Below are 23,817 nucleotides of genomic sequence, written 5' to 3' on the forward strand. Positions count from 1 at the left end.
GAAAACAGCCAGAAGTGGCGCTGTGGCTCAAGTGGCAGAGTGCTAGCCTTGAGCAAAAGGAAGCCAGGGACAGTGCCCAGGCCCTGAGTCCAAGGCCCAGGACTGGCCAAAAAAAAAAAAAAAAAAAAAGAAATGTTAACTTGGCTTGATTTTGGAAATGTTAACTGCTTGATTTTGTTCAGAACCTAAGTCTTCAGAACTTCCTTTTTTTCAGATTCTATGTCAGTATATGAGACTTAAGCGAAGAAACAACAGAGTCAAGTTAATATATCTCCATAAAAATTTATTTCTGGAAACTATAAATAGGTAATTCCAAAACAGAACCAATAGAGTATTTTACAGTACTTAATATTTCTTCTTCACTCAAATCCATCTTGATCACAATTTCTACTAACAAACACTGGATTAAAACAACAATTCTCTTGACTCTAACTTGAATGCCTCAGTATTTTCATAGCTATTTTGAGCACATAATGAAGCAGGGGCAATTAATTTTGCTTAAACACCTGATTTCCACTTAGAGCTTAGCAATTACTTAATTTCACTTAAATTCTGTCACAATGATAATCAAATGGCTTACCTAAGTAGATAAAATCATGAAGCTATTAGAAAGTCTATGGAATTTGTAAAGTCAACATAAAAAAACAACTATATGGATACACATGTAATTGGGGTCTACTAGTCATATGTGGAAGTAAGTTTTATTTAAAAAGGAGGGTCTTGGACAAAAACAGAATAATCATTGGATCAAAATTAACGAGAAGATTTTAGGTAAAAAGAAACTGGCTCACAGTTTTTGCCAAATAAAGGAGGAAGAGAGAGCATACATCATCATAGCTGTTAACAAATGAGGCAAATAAAATTACTATTCTATCATATTCTGGCTCACTACCTCAGGAGCTCTATATCAGGCTCTCCAGGCATTCTACTGCTCTCCCACTCGTTTCAGTATACGGAACATGTTACATTTATGGTGACAACAGAATATTCTTCTGCTACTTAATTTGACAGCAAACTGGGGAAAAAAATAACTGGTAAAACCACTGATTTCAGGCCTTCTCAATACCCCTGAAAATAGGGGTTAAAATGAGTCAGTAAGAAACAGTATTAAAAAGCACTGTCTTACTAATGTGATTTATAAAAGAAGCAAAATCCAGTAATCTTGAAGGGAAAAGGCCATAGTGTTTGAAAATGAGGAATGTTTTGGTGCTGATATTAACAAGGTGGTATTCCAAACCATTAGCTGGAATAAATTCCAGACTCATGCTTACTTGCATCACCTCAATTTAATAATCCAATAAATGACAAAAAAGACAAACAGTGAAAACAGCATCATATAGCACAGTAACTTTGTTTGGCTCCCTTTGGATAAAATCTTCAGTTTTTCCATAGTTTTACCTAGAAATCCAGTTGTAGAATCAAATTGTGAATCCTAGGAGACAATAGAAACATAATTTTTAAATTTTAATATTCTACATTTGCATAATCAAGTAATTGAGTAGGAGTGTCATTAGTGTACATTGTTAAAAGGCTCTCTTTTTATCCAGTAAAACATTTCAGTCCTGAGAAGTAACATGAACTATTAGGTATTTTTTATTCTAATTATGAAGAAGAAAAACCATTAATAATAAAGGTAACATTTGTGCATTACCGTAGAGGTTTTTTCTGTTTTGCGCATTACCATAGAGATTTTTCCTGCCTGGTATGGTCAGTCAGTTAATTGCTACTCTGGACAAGGATTCATTCAAAATTTAACACAGTATCATATTAAAGGTTAGAATATCTTTACTCTTAACACCTTTTGATTAATAGCTAACTCTGAAGTATAACGAAGTCTATAAAAGTTAATCATGTAAAAGTGGAAAGGGAAAATAAAATATCACACTTTTATTGAAATCTCAATATCCTAAAATGAGGTCTGCCATAAGATTCTGCATTGCTTAGCCTTTATCATAGCTAACCACTTTAGATATGTGGTTCTTCATAGGAATTATACATCAGAATCAAGAGAGCGGATGTTTCTTTCAAAAGACATATGCCTACATCCTGCTCTTTAAATTTTTGAGTGAGAGACAGGCAGGCGGGTGGCTCATGACTTGGCTATTAAGGAAGCTGAGATCAAGGACTTAGGTTTGACCACAGCCCTGACTGGAAAATCCATAAGATTCTTATCTTCAATAAACTATTTCTCCCACAAAAGCTGGAAGTGGAACTCTGGCTCAAGTAGTAGAACACTGGTCTTGAGCTGAGGGACAGGGCCCCAGGCCCTCAGTTAAAGCCCCCCCCCACACACACACACACGCGCACACGCGCACGTGCACGCACGCACACACACACTATTTCGAAGAACTAGGCATATCCATTTTCAAAGTGTACTCTAGACCAATCTAGTACAAAGCATAGTAAGAACATTGCTACCAATATGAATTTTTGAATAGTACAAATTTTTTAAATGTGGAAAAAAAGGGAAGATTCTGAGAAATTTTATAGCCAAAGTAAAGATTAAAGAAAGCTTCTGGTTTATTCAATCCTATGTGGGATTTGTTTAGTGGTGATTATCTAAAGTCAGTTTCTATTAAATGAAAGGCATTTGGTTAGCTAGAAACACAGCTTTTAAGACTGCTAGGTTAGTAGTAGTATTCTTTACCTGCAGAAATGTCTAAACCCACTCAAAATAATAATTTGTCTTGAGTTTTTAACAGAGCTTCTAAAGATAAAATTGTAGATAAGTTGGCTTACACCTCTATTTCTATTTACAGTAGGCATGACAAAAACTGCAAAAATAAATGTTACAACTATTACAAACTGCTTAGAAAAAAATAGAGGAAAATCCAGGATTTATAATCTCTAGGTGTATTAAAATGCATAGAAATCAAAATATTATTAATATTAGTTAACAAATCAAATGCGAGAATACTAGATCAAATTTTGTAAAGTTAAAATCATAACCACTTACCATTTCAGCTAGTAATTTATTTTGATTTTTAACTTCATGGCCTATTTCAATGGAAAGCTATAAAGAAGAAAGCAGACACATTACTACTCACACACATATATATACATATATATTCCCAAATAAGGCTCTATTCTAGATTCTCAAAATATAAGATATTATCTCTTCTTCAGATACACTGTCCCTGAAAAATAACTAGTGGAAAAACAAAAATTTCTACTTCCAACAATGGACATTTTTTATCTCCTATTCACTCTGATTTTATTGTAATATTCAATTTTATCTCACTATTCTCTCTGGTTCTCTTATTCTTGCATTTTTTTCTATTTTATTTATATAGAAATATCTACTGCATACTTTCTTCTTACATTTTACAAGATTTATAAAGACTCATATGACTTTTAATGACTTCCAGCATTTCTTGGACTACATCAATATTTTTAAAGATCTTTTTCTTTAGAATATAACTTGAAAATCATTTACAAGTGAGTAATATCCACATCCCATATCTACATAGAAAGAGTCTGACCCTGAAAACAACCATAGAACAGGTAGGCAATCACGTCTGCCATGCAATCTAAAACCTAAAGTTTACAAACAAAGCATTTAAATAAATGCAATCAGTTGCTGAGAATCTTTTGGAATATTATAAAAAAATATACAGTAATATTAACACAAAACCATACTAGTATTAAAGGGACCAGAACATGAGCTTTTCCTCCAAGTTTAACAAATCACAGGTCATCACCCAACAATGTTGCAACAAATGTCATTCATTCCAACAAAAGAAATTTCCAGACTATTACAGCTTTCTTGTAATAAGAAATCGCAATGCTCAATATTAGAGTTTTGTCTTTAAGAGGCACTTAATTCTTATGTCCTCCAAAATGTTATACTTTCTAAATTATTAACACTATGCAATATTATAGATCAACTCTTTTGGCTTTAATATGACTTGGAAAAACAATACCCTGTTTCACAATGTAATAATCTCTAGGCTGAATACAATTTAAATTTTCAAATACTGTAATGAAATACTAATTAAGGCTTAGTAGCATGAGCTTCTTCTGAATGCTTTGGAAAGGCATGATATGTTTATTGCAATGCAAAACCAATCATATACATTACTAAAATCGTCTTTGTGTAATTCTTTTGTTCAATACTTTACTCAATACCATTGATAAAGAATTATGCAAGATTCCATGTACAATATAACAGCTCAAAATAAAACCCTAAATTCTGAAAAGTCATTTTCACATGCAAATAATTCCAATGCAAATCACTATGCAAAAACTGTTATAGAAATGAAGCAAATGGTCTTGTTTTCATCAGGGGAAAACAAATTACTTTTGGATGTAGTCATCAGAGACCGAGAGAAGGAAGTAGTGTGCAGTGAAGTGGGGACTTTCAGGAAGAGCCTAACTTCAGCAAATGTAAGGAGGAAGAGGATAAATAAGACCAGGGACAGTGTTACCAGAGGCATGGGAGAGAGAGAGTAATGGTGTGCAGAGAGCAGAAATAACATCCTCATTTGTCTGGCAGAAAGTACATCTGAGTTCTGGATGTGTGAGACACAAGGTCTGAAAAGCTGGGGCCAGTCTTTGAAGAATTAAGCCCCAGAGACAAACCTCATTTATTCAATCACAGAATAAACCAAAGACTTCTGGGAGGGCAGGCTGTAATTTCAAGAACATTCTACAAAGATGACTGTAGCAGCAGTACATAGCTCAGCCACAGCTGACAGATAAAGGGGCTCTCCCAATGGTTCATGTCAAAACTCAGAAAAGCAGCCATAAAGGGAATCATAAGAAAACATTAAGACTTGGTGACTGAAATGAGGTTCGGAGAAGAAACACAGAAGATAAAGATTTGTACCTTAGGGGACTAGAAAAAACTTCAAGAGCTACTTGGGCTGCAAGTTAGGACAGCTCTGCTTGAAAATATGCAGTCTTTATAGATTATTGACATAGGAAAAAACATGGCTGGAATTTGAAAAAAGAATTAAACAGGAGTTAAACAAGATTTGCCACTTTTCTGAACCTCTGTAAAATTTGAGTGCAATTCACTCAACCACTGTAAACTTATTTATTCCTTAGTATAACACCAAAGCACATAACTCAAAAGCTACATATATAAGTAGATAGAGTAAAATATGTATATTCCATACTTACAGATTTTATAGCAGTTACTTTGTTTCTCAGACTTTCAGTGAGTCTCTCATTTTCTTCCTCACAGGCACTATACCCACTGTTAGCATAGCCATAGCTCCCGTAGTTGCCCGGAGGTGCTCCTTCACCTGCAAGCAGTGGTCACACGCTCAGGGCAGCAAAAACAGAGGTCACTCTTGAAAGCTTAACAGTTAGAAAAGAACCAGAAAAGACCCCTGGAGGGCGTCGCAGACCATGTATGTCTACAATATTCATACTCCAAGTGTATTTTTTTTTTAAATCCATGACCTGAGATCAGAATGATTCTTTCCAATACCCTCAGTTCCCTTCAATACACATTTATTGGTTGCTTGGCACTCATATAAAAGTATGTTTGGGATGCACTTGCCAATCGAAGTAGATAATTTAAGAAAAATACTTTAAAGTAGTAATATCAACTGCCCATTGAGGCATTTGGGCTCTAAAGAAAAAGGAAGAAAGGTAACACGTGAGAGGAAAATTCAAGTAGATGGAGTTGTTTGCCAGCATCTATTTCTCATTGAGACTTCAATAGGAAAGAGTACTCCAGGGAATGGAATACAAAAGCTGAAGCTTTAGGAGATAGAATAGCTTATGGAGAACATTAGCTGAGAGGTCTGTAGTTTCATTCATTTGCCAAATGTATTTGAGGAGCGACCTGTGTCAGATCTATTGTTCTTTCAGATGCTACTTATCTTCTAGGGGCCTTGAAAATATTGTAGCAATATACGTGAAACTTCCCAGTTGTGCACTTTTTCTAAAGAAGGAATCATTAGTGTAGCGCTTCAGAAGCCGTGTGGCAGACTCAACCATAGCTGGAGATTTATGTGGCTGAGGAAAAAGAGAGCTCCAAAATTTGAGGTTGCTTGAATAACGGTTGAAATTATGAATGTTAAGGACTAGATTGGAATGGCTTTTAAGTAGATTTACCAGTGGACTGAGAAGGTAGGAGACAGAGATGATATCCAAACCATAGGCTTCCATAAGCTGGAAAAGCTGATGGAGTGGCAGTGGTATAAAGAGCTGGAAGGACAGGCATTACAGTGAGCACTATCAGCTGAAGCATGGTCAAGGAGTGACACCACACAACTTGACTTTCTCTAAGCAGTAAAACTACACAGTTCTGATTGTACATAACATTAATATTGCTCTATAGGCTGAAATGCTACAATGTATATAATGTTAATATTTCTACAAGAGTGATAACTACATTTGTTTCACTTATAATTCCCATAAACACACATATTCAATTAATTCTTATAAATGAACTGATTAAGGAACAAAGCTTATTATTATTCAGCTTTAACAAGAGTGGGTTTATAGGGACTGGGAATATGGCCTAGTGGTAAAGTGCTCACCTCATAAACATGAAGCCCTGGGTTCAATTCCTCAGCACCACATATATAGATAAAGCTGGAAGTGGCACTGTGGCTCAAGTGGTAGAGTGCTAGCCTTGAGCAAAAAGAAGCCAGGGACAGTGCTCAGGCCCTGAGTTCAAGCCCCAGAACTGGCAAAAAAAAGAGTGAGTTTATATTCTTCACTGAAAGAAGAGTGCCTCATCTTTCTTTCTTTCTTTCCTGTACCTAGTGAGCATGTTATATGCATTAGAAACTACCATAAAAACTGTAACAAAATGTTGAACATGTACATTCCAAACTGAAGAAACTGTTACATAAACTAAATTTTCCCTTCACTGCTGACATACTAGCCCTGAAGTCCTCCAAATGTGTTATCATGCAAGTTAAGAATTTAAGCACTGAGCATAGTTTCCCCACTTAAAAAAATGTTACTTATGGCCTGGGAATGTGGCTTAGTGGTAGAGTGCTTGCCTAGCATGCACAAAGCCCTGGGTTCGATTCCTCAGCACCACATAAACAGAAAAGGCCAGAAGTGGCACTGTGGCTCAAGGGGTAGAGTGCTAGCCTTAAGCAAAAAAAAGCCAAGGACAGTGCTTGGGCCCTGAGTCCCAAGCTGCAGTACTGGCAAAAAAAAAAAAAAAAATTACTTATAATGAATTCTTACTCTATTACTAAGTTAGACTATCTGGAAAATCTACTTTAATAAGCTCTATTGAGGAAAAAAACAATGCCACCTACCTATATGACTATAGATCTGGGTATATAACACTTTTTCAACAAGTCATTATTTATTGGTTGAATCACTGAACAACATCATCAAGGAATTCATTCTAAATTAATGTTATTTTCTTTATTTTTCCTTCTTTTAATTATAATTTTAAAGAGTTCTTTAACACTGTTCTATATTTTAAAAACAAACGTCTCCTTTGTTATCAGGAAACCATTCAATGCACATTTCAAAAATATGGTTTCCTTCAAACTGTCACCCACCCCTAGTATAGAAAGGAATAAATACTGAATTGCATGCCTGGTGCTAGCTACTCAGGAGGCAGAGATCAGAGGACGGTGGTTCAAAGCCAGCCTGGGCAGGGTCTGAGAGATTCTTCTCGCCAATTAACTACCAGAAAACTGGAAGTGGAACTCTGGTTCAAAGTGCTAGCCTTGGCTCAGGAACTGATCCTAGGAACTGGCCCTGAGTTCAAGCCCCACTACTGACAAAAATTAATAAATAAATAAAATAAAATGCTGAATTGCTATTCCAAACAGCCAGCATTTTTAACATGAATTGTTGCAATGTAATGTTACAAGAAAGCTAGTATAGACTGAAGATCCTTTTGTGAGTTGAGACAAATGCTAAATACTACTTAAGGAAGACTCTACCAATGACTGGATCTAATTATGTAGCAACTCATCAGTAACGTGCACATGAATATCTTATCAGATTATTACCCCAAATTTAAAATTTGACACTGATAAATCTTTAAAAAGCCTGTTACTTTACACCAATGTAAATTACAGGAATTCTTGCATAATTACCTTCCCTTCACCTATATGTAACTTTAAAAAGAAAATAGAAGTTCTTGGGGCTGGGGATATGGCCTAGTGGCAAGAGTGCTTGCCTTGTATACATGAAGGCCTGGGTTCAATTCCCCAGCACCACATATAAAGAAGTGGCGCTGTGGCGCTGTGGCCCAATGGGCAGAGTGCTAGCCTTGAGCAAAAGAAGCTAGGGACAGTGCTCGGCCCCTGAGTCCAAGCCCCAGGAGTGGCCAAAAAAGAAAATGGAAGTTCTTTCCCAGAGTCTAAAATTTAATTGAAAAATCTAATTGAAAATGTTCTTACATATGGTATAGATAGGGCTGAGAACTACAAGTTCTCAAGTCCTTTCCCTGCAACTTAACAAGGAACATAGTTGCACAAAACATTCAGAGGGGCTAAAGTTCTGATTGACGAAATGTATACTCCTTGGTTTGACAGAGAAAGATTTCCAGCATGTGGTCCCATGTCTCCATTAATAAAAATGGCTTAATCAGCCAGTGCAGGTGGCATTCTCGCTACTTAGGAGGCTGAGATCTGAGGATCACAGTGCCAGTACAGTCCAGACAGGAAAGTCCATGGAACTCTTATCTCCAAACCATCAAAAAGCTAGAAGTGGAGCATGGTTCAAATGATAAAGCACTACCAGCTTTAAGCAAAAAAGCTCAAGGTCAATGCCCAGACCCCAAGTTCAAGGAGTGGCACTCTCAAACACACACGTGCACAACTAAATCATAATTTCTTGGTACATCATTCATAATTCTAATTGTACGCCTTTCTTTCAGTCTTTGTCCCATCTGGATCTCAGTTCTCCCATTATTCATTACTCAATGTCCACTTCAACTTGCAACATCTTCATAAAGTACACAGTAACCCAGCTTTGAAATCACTGATCAAGAATATGAATGTAAATCTACTATATTTACAGTAACTTTTCTTGCACACGTCCCTACTCCCCAACTATATTTAAAGTAGGGAGCACTGCTGGAGAGTTGGAAAACAACTAAAAAGCTAGAGCTTATTCAAGTTAATAAATGGTGTCATTAAGGATCATGAAAAAGAAAAGTTTTCATGCATACAAAGCTAAGCCTGTTTGAAATTAGTATTTTGTTTCGGTTTAGTTTTCCTCTATGATTCTAGAATACAAAGAATTACATTTAAAAGGCTGTTTTTCCAAAAATATGAAGGACACCAATATAAAATAAGAGGTATTAAGTAGAGCAGAACCAGAAGAGGGAGAAGATAGTAAAAGTGTAATTGAAGTATATTGTATACATGAATGAAAATAGTACAATAAAATTGCTTCTGATACTCTAATGTGTTCACCAGTGAATGTCAACATTGGTCATTTTCATTGACTTTAAACATCTGGCATTAAAATTGAATCCTTTTTAACATCTTACAATAACTAAGAATAATCTCTTTTTTCAATGTTTCACATTATATTTTCAAGTACACTGTACTCTGAGATAGTAGTTTCCCTCTTTAAAAATCTATGTTCTCTTAATAGCGTCAGAAGCATAAAATACTGTTGTAATTGCTATGTGTTATTAAAGTGGCCCATTAAATCTCCTTGCTTCTTATCCCACAAAGTCAAAAACACATGTTAAGTCACCAACCTTACCAGTGGAACAAGGTCCAGATAAGAAATGTTCTAGGTAACATTGCCTTTGACCCCAGCTTCCACACCAGGACTACCATGACACATACATTAACCTTTGTAACTCACGGTTACAGGACTAATACAATCACTTCATAACCTAACGCCCACTCTCCAAATTTCACTTTACAGAAACTAAGACCCTGAGTCAGTAGAGAGACAACCCAGGGAGGGGCTGGGGGAAGAACAAGTCCCCAAGCCACAGCTTAGACTACAACCCTCAATGCCCAACTGAGTTGGCACCTATACATAACCCGCCCCAGGTCTCCACTCCTCTCTCTCTAACTTACCATCCAAACTGTATCTCCGCTAGGGAAACCACTGGGGTCTGGGTGAAATGGTGGGTTTCCACTTGGCAAGGCTTCTAGAGATTTTCCCTGCGGACAGCTGGCTTTGTAGCCCGAACTAGTGACAGGAGACCCGTCCAGACTTCCCCCCTCGCCCCTGGACCCAGCAAGACAGCGTCTAGAGTTCCCAAACTTCGAACCTCAGCCCTCTTCTTACCCAGGCCTGCACGCCTCATTCTGCCTGAGGAGGGATGGATAAGGCGGAAAGGGGAGGAGTGGGTAGGAAAGGGTCCGGGATCACTCGGACCTCGTCCTCAATCCTAGGGCCCCAGTACCACCAACTTCTTGTCCCGAAGCGCCACGACATCAGTAGAGTCTAAACACAGCGCCGACTGATGGCGTCACCGGACGCTAATTGGCGCACTCTGAGAGGAGGGTTGCGTTGCCTTGTGGGAAATGTAGTCCCCCCGTCCACCAGGGGCTTGAGGCAGGAAGGCGTGGCGAGAGGCGGGTGGCCAGAGCGAGAGGTGTTTCTAGAAGAGCTGCGCCGGCAATCTTTGACCTGCTCCTCCGCCACCCTGTCGGCTGGTGCTTCGGATGGTAGCCCCTAGGCTCCGAGGACACAGGTGGCTTACCTTTCCTGAGAGAGCCTGGCACTCCCTTCACTCCGAGTCCAATCAGGGCGAGAGAAAACTTTGTTCAAGTTTCTCATTGGACAACCAATGTAGTCTAGACCCGCGGCAGGAACTAAAGAGGAACCACCGGACTCAGGCAGGTTTGGAGCTCTCCAGAAAGCCTGAAGTCTCACTTGGGATTCTTGCTAATGCACTGGTTATACTTACAGAAACAACCATGACTTTTCATTGTATATGGGACTCCTCTCTCTCCTTCCACTTCCCCCTCCTCCTCTTCCCTCCCCTTGCCTTCTTCCTTCCTCCCCCCCCCCCCCCCCCTTAAACTCCTCTTCTCCCTCTTGTCCTCCCTCCTTCCCAATCTTCCCCTTTTCTGGTCCCTTCCCCCTTCTCTCCCCTCCTCTCCCTTCCCCTCTCTCCCTTTCCCTTCTAAAAGATGTGGCTGAAAACAAACACACAATCTTGGGCTTAATACACAGAAGAATAAGAATAAATGTAGAGACAGACCAAAGAGAAATTTTCTTTTTACCATTTTTCCACATTCTTTTTATTTTTTAATTAAAATATGTAACCTTACTAACGGGAGGCGGAGTTTTGGCCAAATATAGCATCTGTAGTTATTTTTTCAATTATTTTTTCGAGAATAACCTCAGTATCTAATCTTTTGAGAGTCTCCAGGAGATGACTGACTACAAGTTACAAAACATATTAAATATCCAAGAATATGAATAGAAAATATATGAACTTGAGTTGGGTACCCATGGGAGCTACACCTGTAACCCTAGCTACTCAGAAGGCTGGGATCTGGAGGCTTTCAGTTTGAAGCCACCAGGGAAAGAAATATCCAAACTTGCTTTGCGGCGGGGGGGGGGGGGGGGGGGCGGGACACGACACTGGACTGGAGTTGTGGCTACCCTCACACCCCAAGTAGGAATTTGGTACACACTGAACCTTTCCCTTTTCTGTTTGCTTCATACCCATTCATTTATATTGGTATAATTAAATGTCAGGACCAAACCAGGGGAAAGCAGGATATTAAGGTCTCAAAGCTGATAAATGTTAACACATTTTCCAATCATGTGACAAATTTACTATCCCAAGCATTATATTTGAAGTGTAAGAAAGTATAAACAAAAACCAGGTAGTTCTTGACTTACAGACTATGGAACAAAAGTTCATTTGGCTGCTCATAGTTGTAACTTTAGCTACTCTGGAGGCTAGGATCTGAGGATCAGAGTTCAAACGTGGGCAAGAAGGTCAGCGAGGCTGATCTCCAATTAATTAGCAGAAAGCTGGAAATGAAAGTGTGACTTAAGCGTCCATGCACCAGCCTTGAGTGAAATATTAAGAGAAAGCACCTTGGCCTGTGTTCAAATCCCAGTGCTGGCACCAAAAACAACAACAAAACAAATTAGCTTGCTAAATCTTTTATTTGGTACTTAAAACATGATTTCCTGGAGAATAAAATGATGATAGGGTTTCCACTCCATTACAGAAAACATGTGGTTTTCACTCTTTATTTTGGCCAAAGCACTCGTAGAACATCCAACATAACTGGACATGTATTTTCAGTGAAATCCAAAGGATAAAAAGTGTAATCTGTGTGGTAAGGCAATACTGTTAAAGGAGTAATACTATTATTAAACATTTTTGTTTAAGAACTATAACATTACTTCACAGTTCTTGACCATATATTTTTGTTTTGAAAGGACTTATTCATTCATCTTTTTCTTTAACCCAGGAATATTACTAGCACTGATATAATGCTTCTAAGCCATAGTTAATAAATATGAGGCACAAAATTCTAACCTAAAATGCTCTGATAGTCTACGGCCATACCACCCTGAACACGCCCTATCTCGTCTAAAATGCTGTGATAATGTCATACATCAAGAAAACTAACAATAACAATTGTTGGAGGAGATGTGGCCAAAAGGGAACCCTACTTCATTGTTGGTGGGAATGTAATCTGGTTCAGCCACTCTGGCAAGCAGTATGGAGATTCCTCAGAAGGCTAAATATAGAACTCCTCTATGACCCAGCAGCCCCACTTTGGGTATCTATCCAAAAGACCACAAACAAAATCACAGGAATGCCACCAGCACAACAATGTTCATCGCAGCACAATTTGTCATAGTGAGAATCTGGAACCAACCCAGATGCCCCTCAGTAGAAGAATGGATCAGGAAAATGTGGTACATATACACAATGGAATTTTATGCCTCTATCAGAAAGAATGACATTGCCCCATTTGTAAGGAAATGGAAGGACTTGGAAAAAATTATACTAAGTGAAGTGAGCCAGACCCAAAGAAACATGGATTCTATAGTCTCCCTTATTGGTAATAATTAGTACAGGTATTTAGGCAAGTCATAACAGAGCATCACAAGGCCCAATAGCTATACCTTTATGAACACCTAAGATGATGCTAAGTGAAATGAACTCCATGTTATGGAGACAATTGTTATATCACAGTTGTAACTACTTTCAACGTCCCATGTGTATCTGTAGCCTGTATTATTGATGATGTTCTTGTATCACCTTCCTGTGGTTGTACCTACACTATCTCTGTAATCTTATCTGAGTATATTGGAAACCGTGTATACTGGTATTGGAACTAGGAAATTGAAAGGGAATACCAAAATTGAGAGACACAGGGTAAAAAAAGACAAACAACTACAAAAGCAATACTTGCAAAACTGTTTGGTGTAAGTGAATTGAACACCTCAGGAGGGGAAAGGGTAAGGGGGAGGGTGGAGGGGGGTATGAGGGACAAGGTAACAAACAGTACAAGAAATGTATCCAATGCCTAACGTATGAAACTGTAACCTCTCTGTACATCAGTTTGATAATAAAAATTTGAAAAAATATAAATAAATAAAATGCTCTGATAAAACTAGCTACAGGGCTGGGAATATGGCCTAGTGGCAAAAAGTGCTTGCCTCATGTACATGAAGCCCTGGGTTCAATTCCTCAGTACCACATATATAGAAAAACCTGGAAGTGGTGCTGTGGCTCAAGTGACAGAGTGCTAGCCTTGAGCAAAAAGAAACCAGGGACAGTGCTTAGGCACTGAGTCCAAGCCCCAGGACTGGCAAAAAAAAAGATGAGCTGGGGATATGTCCTAGTGGCAAGAGTGCTTGCCTCATACACATGCGGCCCTGGGTTCAATTCCCTAGCACCACATATATAGAAAAATCTGGAAACATAAATTTCATAAATTTACCCTTCATTTTGATAATATGAAGGCCACTGGAATTCTGTGTTAATGGGCATTACAAACATATACAAATGGGCAGAAACAAGTAATGAAAAGATTATACATACACACACGGTACATGTGCACACTATATTGTTCCATTAGAATTCACTTACAGAACATAATGTCAAAGATAAAATTAATCTCCAAATCTCCAAACAGTGACTCCAGAGCAGTAAAACAAGTATAACCTTGAACCTAATCCTTTTTTCACCAGATGCCAGTGCCTCATGCCTGTAAACCTAGCTACTCAAAAGGTTGAGATCTAAGAATCACAGTTCATAGCCAGCAGGGGCAGGAAAGCCTATGAGACTCTTATCTCCAATTAACAAACAAAAAAGCTATAAGTGTCTCTGTGATTCAAAGTGGTAGCAGTAACCTTGAGCAAAAAAGCTCAAGGACAATGCCCAGGCCTGGAGTCCTTTTTCATCTGACCTATTCAATAACCTTCCCTGGGCCTTGAGAAAAAAAATGTTGAAAGGAAATAACAAATAAGCAGAGAAAATGGGAAGAAAAATTAGAGAATATAGAAAAGATTACCATGTAGGGTCTCATGGATTTAGTAAAATAAAATATATAAATCGAGCAGTGAAATTCACAGGGAAGAAAGTACATGTGAGGTCCTAGAGGAAAGACAAGAAGAAAGAGAAAAAGTGTAAGCCACCAGTCCTTACAAACTATCCACCATGCCCCAGTTTCTATTCACAGTAAAGCAGGGCAGTTTGCATTGGCTGCCTTGTAATATTCCAATTGTAAAGACTTCACAGACATTTCTAAACATTTTAGGGAAAAAAAGTAGGTTTAATTTTCCCTAGGAAATATCAACATTACATGTTTTAAACAGTTCTGCATTACCTATCATTCAAGAACAATTTGGTCAAGTAGATAGTCATAATAACATCTTTATTCAATAAGTTTATTGAATTATACTCATACATTCAAAGTACAAAAGAAACATGAAGTATACAATACAGTTTTATTCCTATAGCACTGTTAGTCACTTTGACAAACATGTAATTTTACAATTCTACTTAGTCGTTAATTAGTTAGTTAGTTGTTAGTTAGGTAATATATGTCATTGATCCAATTTACATGCATGTAATTTGCATCTTTCTTACTCCAAAGAAATTTGAGATGGATCATAAAGTAAAAGGTAAAACGTTAAAAACAATTTATTTTCATGTGAATTATTCAGCCTAAGTCTAACCTATATAATTGTCTGTTATTTAACCTAAAAATATTATTACAAAAATAAACTTTAAATAGACATTTAAAAGTGAATGAAATTGGCAGAGTTTTATATTTTTACATAACTCTGCTGGTTTTGTGATATTCCTTCCATTAAGAAATAAATAAGGAGCTGGGAATATGGCCTAGTGGCAAGAGTGCTTGCCTCCTACACATGAAGCTCTTGGTTCGATTCCCCAGCACCACATATATGGAAAACGGCCAGAAGGGGCGCTGTGGCTCAGGTGGCAGAGTGCTAGCCTTGAGCTAGAAGAAGCAAGGGACAGTGCTCAGGTCCTGAGTCCAAGGCCCAGGACTGGCCAAAAAAAAAAAGAAAGAAAGAAATTATTATTGTAACGGTGCTATATAGAGGGGTTAGTTACATAAGTTAGGTAAAGAGTACATTTCTTTTTAAGAAATGTGAGCCCTTCCCTCAGTCTCTTCCAGTTTTGTTCTCCCATCTCCTTCCAAGTTGTATATTTCATTTTCAATATAGACTCTAGTGAGTATCACTGAGGTATTTGTTTACCCTTTGTCCCACCATTTCTGTTCCTTCCCCAACCTCCCAAAGACAGGTAAACAAGCAAAAGACAAAAGGGAATAAAACAAAAACAGTAGCAAAGAAAAAAAATCCTCTTGTTTCCACTTTTCCACTTCCTGGAGTTCATTGTGATAAATATTGTATCATATGGTCATGTGCACATATCTACTGTGCCTATGTGATCCTCTCCTAAGACTAGTGCCTTTGGTTTCACTTTGTGTGAAAGCCTAGAGACCTGTATAATTCTCCATATCCCAGTGTATTGTTTTTCTTTTACCATCAGTGTGTTTACTTGTAGATTTATAGGCACTTTATAGTTACCACAAATGAAGGAAACCATGCAAGCTGTTTCTTTGGTTCTGGCTTACTTAGCTTAATATAATTTTTTTCCAAGTCTTTCCATTTTCTTATGAATACTACAATATCATTCTTCCTGATGGACCAGTAAAATTCCATTGTGTGTATATACACTACATTTTCTTGATCCATTCATCCACTGAGGGGCATTTGGGTTGATTTCATATCTTGGCTATGGTAAAAAATACTGTAATAAGCATGGTTGTGCTGGTGGCTTTAGTGTGACATTGTTTGTGGTCTATCAGATAAACACCCAGAAGTGGAATTGGAGCAGACACATAGGTAGGTAAGTGGGTAGGTAAGTTGGTAAGTAAATCGGTGGATGGATGGATGGATGGATGGATCGACGGATGGACAGACAGACAGATAATTTCAAGTGGACCTCATGGAACTCAATTGAAAAAACAAAGCCAGATTTTTGTGGGAGTTCTGATATAGCTGGTTCTGTCTATTTTTGTCCCTCTGGCACTTCATGTTATGCTGAGAATCTCTAAGAAATAAATAGCAATAATGTTAATGACCATGAAATCATATGACAAAATAAGTCTTTATTCCATTTAAGTTTCTTTTGTTAAGTAGTTTGTCATCGACATGGAGAGTTTAACAACAAATAGGATCCTCATTACTTACTACATTGTAATTTACATGCATTCTCCTTTGTTAAACAAAAGCATTTATCTTTAGAATAGAACAATATAGTACTTTATAAAACCCAGTATAGGTCTATATCAGCAATGGCAATTAGGTTAAGACATATTTAACTGATATAATTTACAAAATGTCAGATGTTTAATCATACATATTTAGTATTGTGTGAATTTTTTAAAGGAAAAGTAGTCTTTACAAAAATAGACTAAACTGTCTCTATACCCCATGAACTTCACCATGCAACTTCCTGCTTGATGCTTTTCTCAATAATGACTATAAAATTCCCCAGAGTTATTAAATTTCTGATACAGTGATAACAATTGCTCATAAAATATTTAATGATGCACTTTAAAAACTAGGAAAAAATAAATGAGTATCAGTTACATTTTTAGGAATTGTTGGTTTCATGCAAGATTAATGATGTATATGGTTTATAGATTTTTTATCAAAATTATCCTTCACTTGCATGTTTCTGTAACTAGGGATGATTATGGCTCTGTCTTGTGGAAGGAGGTCCTCATGGAAAGATAATACCTTAACTCAATATACCAGTGATAGTGAGAATGGTGAAGCACCTCTTCAACACAGTCAGAGGTGTATGGTGGGCTCCTAAGATGACCAAGAGCATCTCTGGTCCTCCACCTGCCTATTATAGTGAACCAGCCTTATACTTGACAATTGCAAGGTCCATTTGTTGAAATGCCAGTAACCTGAGAGGGGTACCATGTTGCTTTCCATATGCTGAAAAAGGTTCAGTTTTGCAAGAGGATATGGATGGCAGCCAAAGAGAATGTATCTCGAGAGGAAACCAGAAGACAAAGTAGAAGGAGCGAGAAGAAAGCCATAACCAAGTTTGCTAAAAAATGAGAGGACTTCGTTGACAAATGTGTGGCATTTGAAACAACTACTGACTTGTTTATAATGACACTAATGAGATAATTAGGGAGTGATTAAAGATAGGTTTATAAAAAAAGTATACAAGTTAAAATGAGGCAATTATTAAGTCAAGAACATAGAAGCGTAATATAATGTCTTTAATGAGAAATATTTATAAAGTTGCATTAATGTATAACATGATTTTCTGTAACTAAAATCATGCGCCAATTAGGTTGAGTGAAAAAGGAAGGGGAAGAAGGCATGAATAACTGGGCTATAGCTACCATGAAAGGAAGGAACAGTATACAAAATCATAAACCCAGATATAAGATCATTTAGTTAGAAATATGAAAATAACTCACAGAGTTAAAAGTCATTTCTTCTTTAAGTAGAACAACAGGTTTAAACGTGTCCATGTATTGCTAAGAAATAAAACAAGAAACAACTTTAAAAGTTAATGTTATGTTTCATTTTGGTTTTTGGTGATTTATTTATTTATTTTTATTTTGTTTGCCAGTCCTGGGCCTTGGACTCAGGGCTTCAGGTATACGAGGCAAACACTTTACCACTAGGCCATATTACCAGCCCCTTTGGTGATATTTTAAAAGTGATTTTCAAGTTTAACCAATTTTCACCAGCAACATTAATTTTATCCAGGAGTTAAAAGAATATTATGAACAACAAAACACAATCAGATATCTTACCATTGGGCATGGGATTTCTATCTCTGCCAGTTCACAGAATTTCACTAATTGGCACAAGTCATTTTTCTTCTAAAAAACTTTGGTTTCTTCATCTGTAATAATTACTGTGTGATTAAATGTTATTTAGTGGAGCAATTGGGAGGTGCCTGACATATTGTTATTTAAGTTCTTTCACTTACTATCTCTTCTTTCTAATGTTTTATCATTTATGTCACCAATAACTCTCTTCAGTCCAAAGTGCATAAATATACAGTAAAAATATTTTTGTGTTATGACACTTATGCTTACTTAGCATGTCTATTTCTCATAGTCACCTGGGATGCCTTCTTGCTCTGTATCAATATCTTCTCAGTTGCTTCTGAGGGTTTCTACTCCTAAGAGCACTTTCTTAGGGACTCTTGAGTTTACAGCCTAATCTGAGGCATACACATTGCTACCCACTATTCTCCAGGACTGGTTTAGATGCAAATATGAAGTTCCTAATAATCTTTCAAGGCAATATGTTTTATTTTACAAAGCTGCACACTCGATCAACAAGAACAATCCATACAAAGAAGACACTGACATTTCATATACAAGAAGGCAATTCAGTCTGAATCAATATTTACTTAACATAGACACATAGTCTGTGCCAGTTAGTTCTCTTGGTTACAATGCAAACAAACGTAAGCAAAAAGAAAAATCCCCTAAGTTATTAATTGAAAAGTCCAAGAATGAGGCTTTCAAACATGACTACGTGCTAAGAGTTTCTTATTCTTTCCTGAATAGTAATATTTCTACTCTCCAGGTGCTTATTCTCTTTGCCTTTCTTTCTGTCTATTTGCAGGCAGCTTCTTGCACGTGGCTAGAAAAGGTGACCATGTACAAACAGTTTCACACCATCCCTGCCTGGTAAATAGCAGAACAAATGCAGCATGATCCATTGTAGCATGATTCTTTGTATGTCCTAATCCTAGGTGAGTCTCTCACTGACTCTGCTTCACACATGTGTGTTCATGAGAATGACTTATATGATTGGCCAGTACTATCACAGAAAATATGTCACAGAACTATCGCAATACAGGGTGGAGAAACACAACAGAATCCGTAGCACATAGAAAGGTATAAGTATTCTTCAGAGAACAGATGAAGGTAAATGTATGTATGCTATACAAGAGAAATTATGGATGCCAAAGTTGAACACACAAATTATCTCTATTTATTTAAGTCTTTTGACATAAAGTACTGTTATGATCTGTTAGGATTTGGATCTTAAATTTCCTGCAGAGGCCATGGTGGAAAGCTTGGTCCCCAGCTGGTGGTGCTGATGGGAGGTAGAAGAACCTTGAGGAGGTGAGGCCTACTGGGAGGAAATCTGATCATTGAGTTCATGCTTTAACCTTAAAGGATTTAACCTCCTTCAAAGTTGTTTTCCTCAGGCATTGCATTATAACAATAAAATGTTGCCCAATGAATTGTCAACAGAAATTGTTTGAATGTTTGTGTGATTCAAAATTCATACTCTGAAACTATTCCCAATGTGACAATGTTTGGACATGGAGTCTTTAGAAAGAACTCTTCTAAAAGAGATTAGTTCCCTCATATAACAAACACACTCCCAGAGAGCTAAATAGTCCCTGTTGTTATGTGAGGTGCGTGTGACAAGGTGTTTCTCTATGAAGCAAGCAAAACTTTTCCAGATACAAACCTACTGATGATGTCTTCATCTCAGGCTTCTGAAGCCTCCAGAACTATAAGAAACAAATTTCCATTGTTTCTAAGTTCCTTAGTTGAAGATATTTTACTACAGCAGCTAACTTGGATTGAGACAAACACTGAAATGTATTATAATCTATTTTATAACCAAAATCCTGCCATGATTTGAAAGGGATATGTTGGGAGAGGAGGAGAAAGGATTTATGGAATAAAGTCACAACTGATATCTAATGATTTCAATCAAACTTTTGTTTTTAGGGTATAGTTTTCCTGGCTTTGAGATTTAAGGAACTATATAATTACCTTTTGGGGCTTACTGTTAGGATAACAAAATATTTTGGAAATGTAAGTGTGGATATTATCTAGGCAAAAGAATAAGCTTCACCAAATAGAATAAAATATTGAAAACTGGCCCACTTCTATATGGTGGGATCTGATTAAGATTCACATTTCTTTTCAGAAGAATTCAAGAAACCCCAAGATGAGAAAATCCAATGCATTATTGTTCCATGAATACCTGGGATAGGTAAATCTAGCAATTTCCCTTTAACTATGTGCTAGGATTGGAATAAGAAAGATGATTCTCGTTTATATGTATAGCCCATGAAAATGAGTAAATTATAAGGTTGGCAAGCTATGTTTTCCAGTTTCTAAAAGAATGTGTGTAGAAATGAATTCAGAAGGGCACAGTGGAAAATAGAAGAAAAAGGCATACCTCTGACAAAATATGATACAAATGTGAATTCTAAAAATGTCATAACTTTATCTTGCCAACATTACTTTTGCAACTCATTAACATGTCCCACAGAATACACAGGTAGGAAGTTTATTGAATGCCTAAAGTCTGAAAATAATATGTAATACCATTGTCAGATTGATCCCAGAACTAAAAGAGTCTGATAAAGTTGTGCTTTCTTTCTCAGACAGTCTTGATATTTTATTGTGTTCCTTAAATACGCTTTTCAGAGCTATGGTTACACAGTTAACCTTATATCAGAAACAAAATGCTGTTATATTTTCTCTTCCAATTTTTAGAATCTGACTTTTTAATTTGTGTTAGTCATGAGACTAATATTAATTTCTAGCAATGTACATTATATTGAAGTTCTAATTAATTGATAAGATCCTTGGTTGTGATAAGTGTTTTGTTATTGCTGATTTTTTAATCACTGTATCTTTGATTATCAATTAGAATGAAAGAGAAAATAGATAAACAAACTGGAGCTTTCTAAATGATTAAGAAATTATATCTGAGTAATAAATGCTGGGACAGAAGCAAATCCATACTTGAAGTATTGTCAAAATACTTCAAAATGGAGTTTCTTTCTGTAAGTGGCTTTCCAGGGTGAATTTTCTCAAACTAAAGTTATATTCTATCTGTCCTTTCTAAAGTCATTAGATTGAATTCCCTTCCTTCAGTGCTTTGTAATTCTTACAAAATGGGGGAACTTTGGAAACAAATAATCTTATCCAATATTTCTGACTTCATTTTGACAATGCTTTTAGTCAAGGTGGCTGGAAGAAAATCCACATGACATTACCTTTAAATCACCAAATTGTCTGAATTTTTTATGCTAGAAAAAGATTCTTTCCTTGGGACAAGGCAACAAACAGTACAAGAAATGTATCCAATGCCCAACGTATGATACTGTAACCTCTCTGTACATCAGTTTGATAATAAAAATTTGAGAAAAAAAAAAGATTCTTTCCTTTCCATCCCTGTATGGGAAGGAAACAAGAGCAAAAAGAGCGAAACGACAATCAACAAGCCCCAAACTTGAGCATATCACTGGTTGATCTCCACAGAAATTGATAGAAATATTGAGCTAATTGTACCCACTTCATTAGGCCAGGAATTCTACTCTTCTCACATTATAATATCTGTCTTCCCTCTACCCAATTTCCCAGTTCCATGTCAAAGATTTAATGATATCCTAGGGTCAATCCAGTAAAATCAGCTAACATTTCTTTCAACAATACTAAACAACAATACTAAAAGCTTAATTCTACCTGAAAATGATGATAAAAACAGTTAAAAGTATAAAACAAAATGATCTGCATGAAAAAAGAAGCCAGGGACAGTGCTCAGGCCCTGAGTTCAAGCCCCAGGACTGGCCAAAAAAAAAAAAATGATCTGCATGAGTTTGTTTATCATACTCAACCATGACACTGGGATGGTAGTTTCTCTTCTTACGCATGCCACTTCTGATAATCCTACCCAGTGCTCAGTACTTGACACTCTGGCTGTAATGGATGTATTGATGGGTAAATTGAGAAGCATTGGAAGAAAAGAGAACACCTAGGGACTTTTGTAGCTCACTTTCAGAAGAAAATTAGGCACTTTGTTTCTAAATCTAAAGGCAGAATGGGACATGTCAAGTGTGAATTCACGAGAAACTTACACTTACATGCTCTTAGTTAAGCAAAATAAGTACTTATACTGCCTTGTCTCTACACACAAAATCCAGGTCTACTCTTGATATCTTTTACATATATAGTAAGACATGAGAAAAACTAACTAGCTTTCAAGGTAACATCAGATATGAGTTATCCTTCAGTAGACTTGCTTTTAGATATTTTCCAAATTACAGAAGAGTTGCAAAAATAGAACTGTTTCCATACACTCATCATTTAGTTTTCTCTGTTAACATTTTATTCAATCACAGTACATTCATCAAAACTAAATAATCAACATTGATTCAACACTATAATTAAAGCAGAGTTTATGCAGATTTCCAAGGTATATCCCTAGCAACTTTTATTTTTGCTTCTCAAATCCAAGTAGTTAAGGGATCACTTTATCTTCAAAAAGTACAAATTTCACACCTATACTTCTAGCTACTCAGGAGGATGACATCTGAACACAAAAGTTGGGGCTAACCAAAGAAAGACAAATTCCCAGAGACTCTTAATCTGCAGTTAGTCAACAAAATGTCTGAAAGGGAAATGTGGCTCAAGTGGTAAAATTAGGCATGGAGAAACAGTACCAGGATGTACACAAATGCAAAAAGATTATGATAGGCTACGAATACCTATGAACTCTTTAAAAATAGTGTTAAACTATTACATTAACTTGACTGGTTCCTTTAAATCAATAAACATTTAAATTTGAGTATTACAAACAGGACCTATTAAAAACTCACTCATATCAAGGCAGCATGAAATTTCCTCCTAGCAAAATCTTTTCACGTAGGAAATGATTTTCTGATGTTAGACTAGATTGATTGCAATAATAATCTCTAAATAGTTTGTTAGGACTTTTCCAGCCACTTACAGCTCAGACTACCATTCTCTGAAGGCAGAGATAAATTTTGAGGTGCTTGGTAGCAAGATTTTGTTCTTATTCATTTTTTGAATCCTAAACGTTGACTTAAACTTGATAAATGTTTGTGGAATTAATGAACATATGGAATTTCCTAGAGTCTTCAGGCTAGATTGAATTTGAAAACTTGACACTTCCAGGTTAATTAGGCTCCAGAGCCTTCACCTCTGATTGCCTTTGGGGTGTTTTGGTATAGGTGGTGTCAAAAAGGTTGATAGGTAATGTGTTCCATAGACAGATTCATGGAAATGTCATGAACCTGTTCAGAATATTGCCAGAAAACTTGCCATGCTTTAAATATCTAATGTTTCTTTTATGAGAGAAATGACAAGAGCCTTTATCTTCTCACTAATGTGCAATCAGCAGATATTATAGAGAAATGTGTGAGCACAATAAGAGACATCAGGTAAGTATTGGGCTTGCCCTGCTTGGGTGTAGGCACTTTCCTAAAGATGAAGGTATCATTTGAAAAGCATTTATTCTAGGGCTTTGAATACTAACGAATGAAATAAATTTGAGGCTACCCTACTGCCCCAGGTATTCTACTGAATGCCGAAATGTTGAATTCATATCTCC

The 23,817-nt window shown here is 36.8% G+C and overlaps 1 protein-coding gene across 1 annotated transcript; it reads right to left on the reverse strand.

The window, feature by feature from the left end:
* Positions 1 to 260: 260 nt before the first annotated feature.
* Bet1 (Bet1 golgi vesicular membrane trafficking protein) lies at positions 261 to 10,367 on the reverse strand. Its single transcript, XM_048340041.1, has 4 exons — positions 10,198 to 10,367; positions 5,125 to 5,249; positions 2,957 to 3,013; positions 261 to 1,432 (listed from the first exon to the last, which is right to left on the reverse strand). The coding sequence occupies exons 1-4, from the start codon at positions 10,214 to 10,216 to the stop codon at positions 1,277 to 1,279; spliced, it is 357 nt and encodes a 118-aa protein (XP_048195998.1). The 5' UTR covers positions 10,217 to 10,367; the 3' UTR covers positions 261 to 1,276.
* Between the last annotated feature and the right edge of the window lie 13,450 nt (positions 10,368 to 23,817).

Source organism: Perognathus longimembris, chromosome 2, assembly GCF_023159225.1.
Source record: "Perognathus longimembris pacificus isolate PPM17 chromosome 2, ASM2315922v1, whole genome shotgun sequence".
Classification (NCBI taxonomy): Eukaryota; Metazoa; Chordata; class Mammalia; order Rodentia; family Heteromyidae; genus Perognathus; species Perognathus longimembris.

Coding starts and splice junctions, on each gene's coding strand:
- Bet1 (XM_048340041.1), bottom strand. Junction 3,014..5,124: donor AAGTAACTGCTATAAAATCT/GTAAGTATGGAA, acceptor TCTTCTTTATAG/CTTTCCATTGAAATAGGCCA. Junction 1,433..2,956: donor ATAAATTACTAGCTGAAATG/GTAAGTGGTTAT, acceptor ATTGTCTCCTAG/GATTCACAATTTGATTCTAC.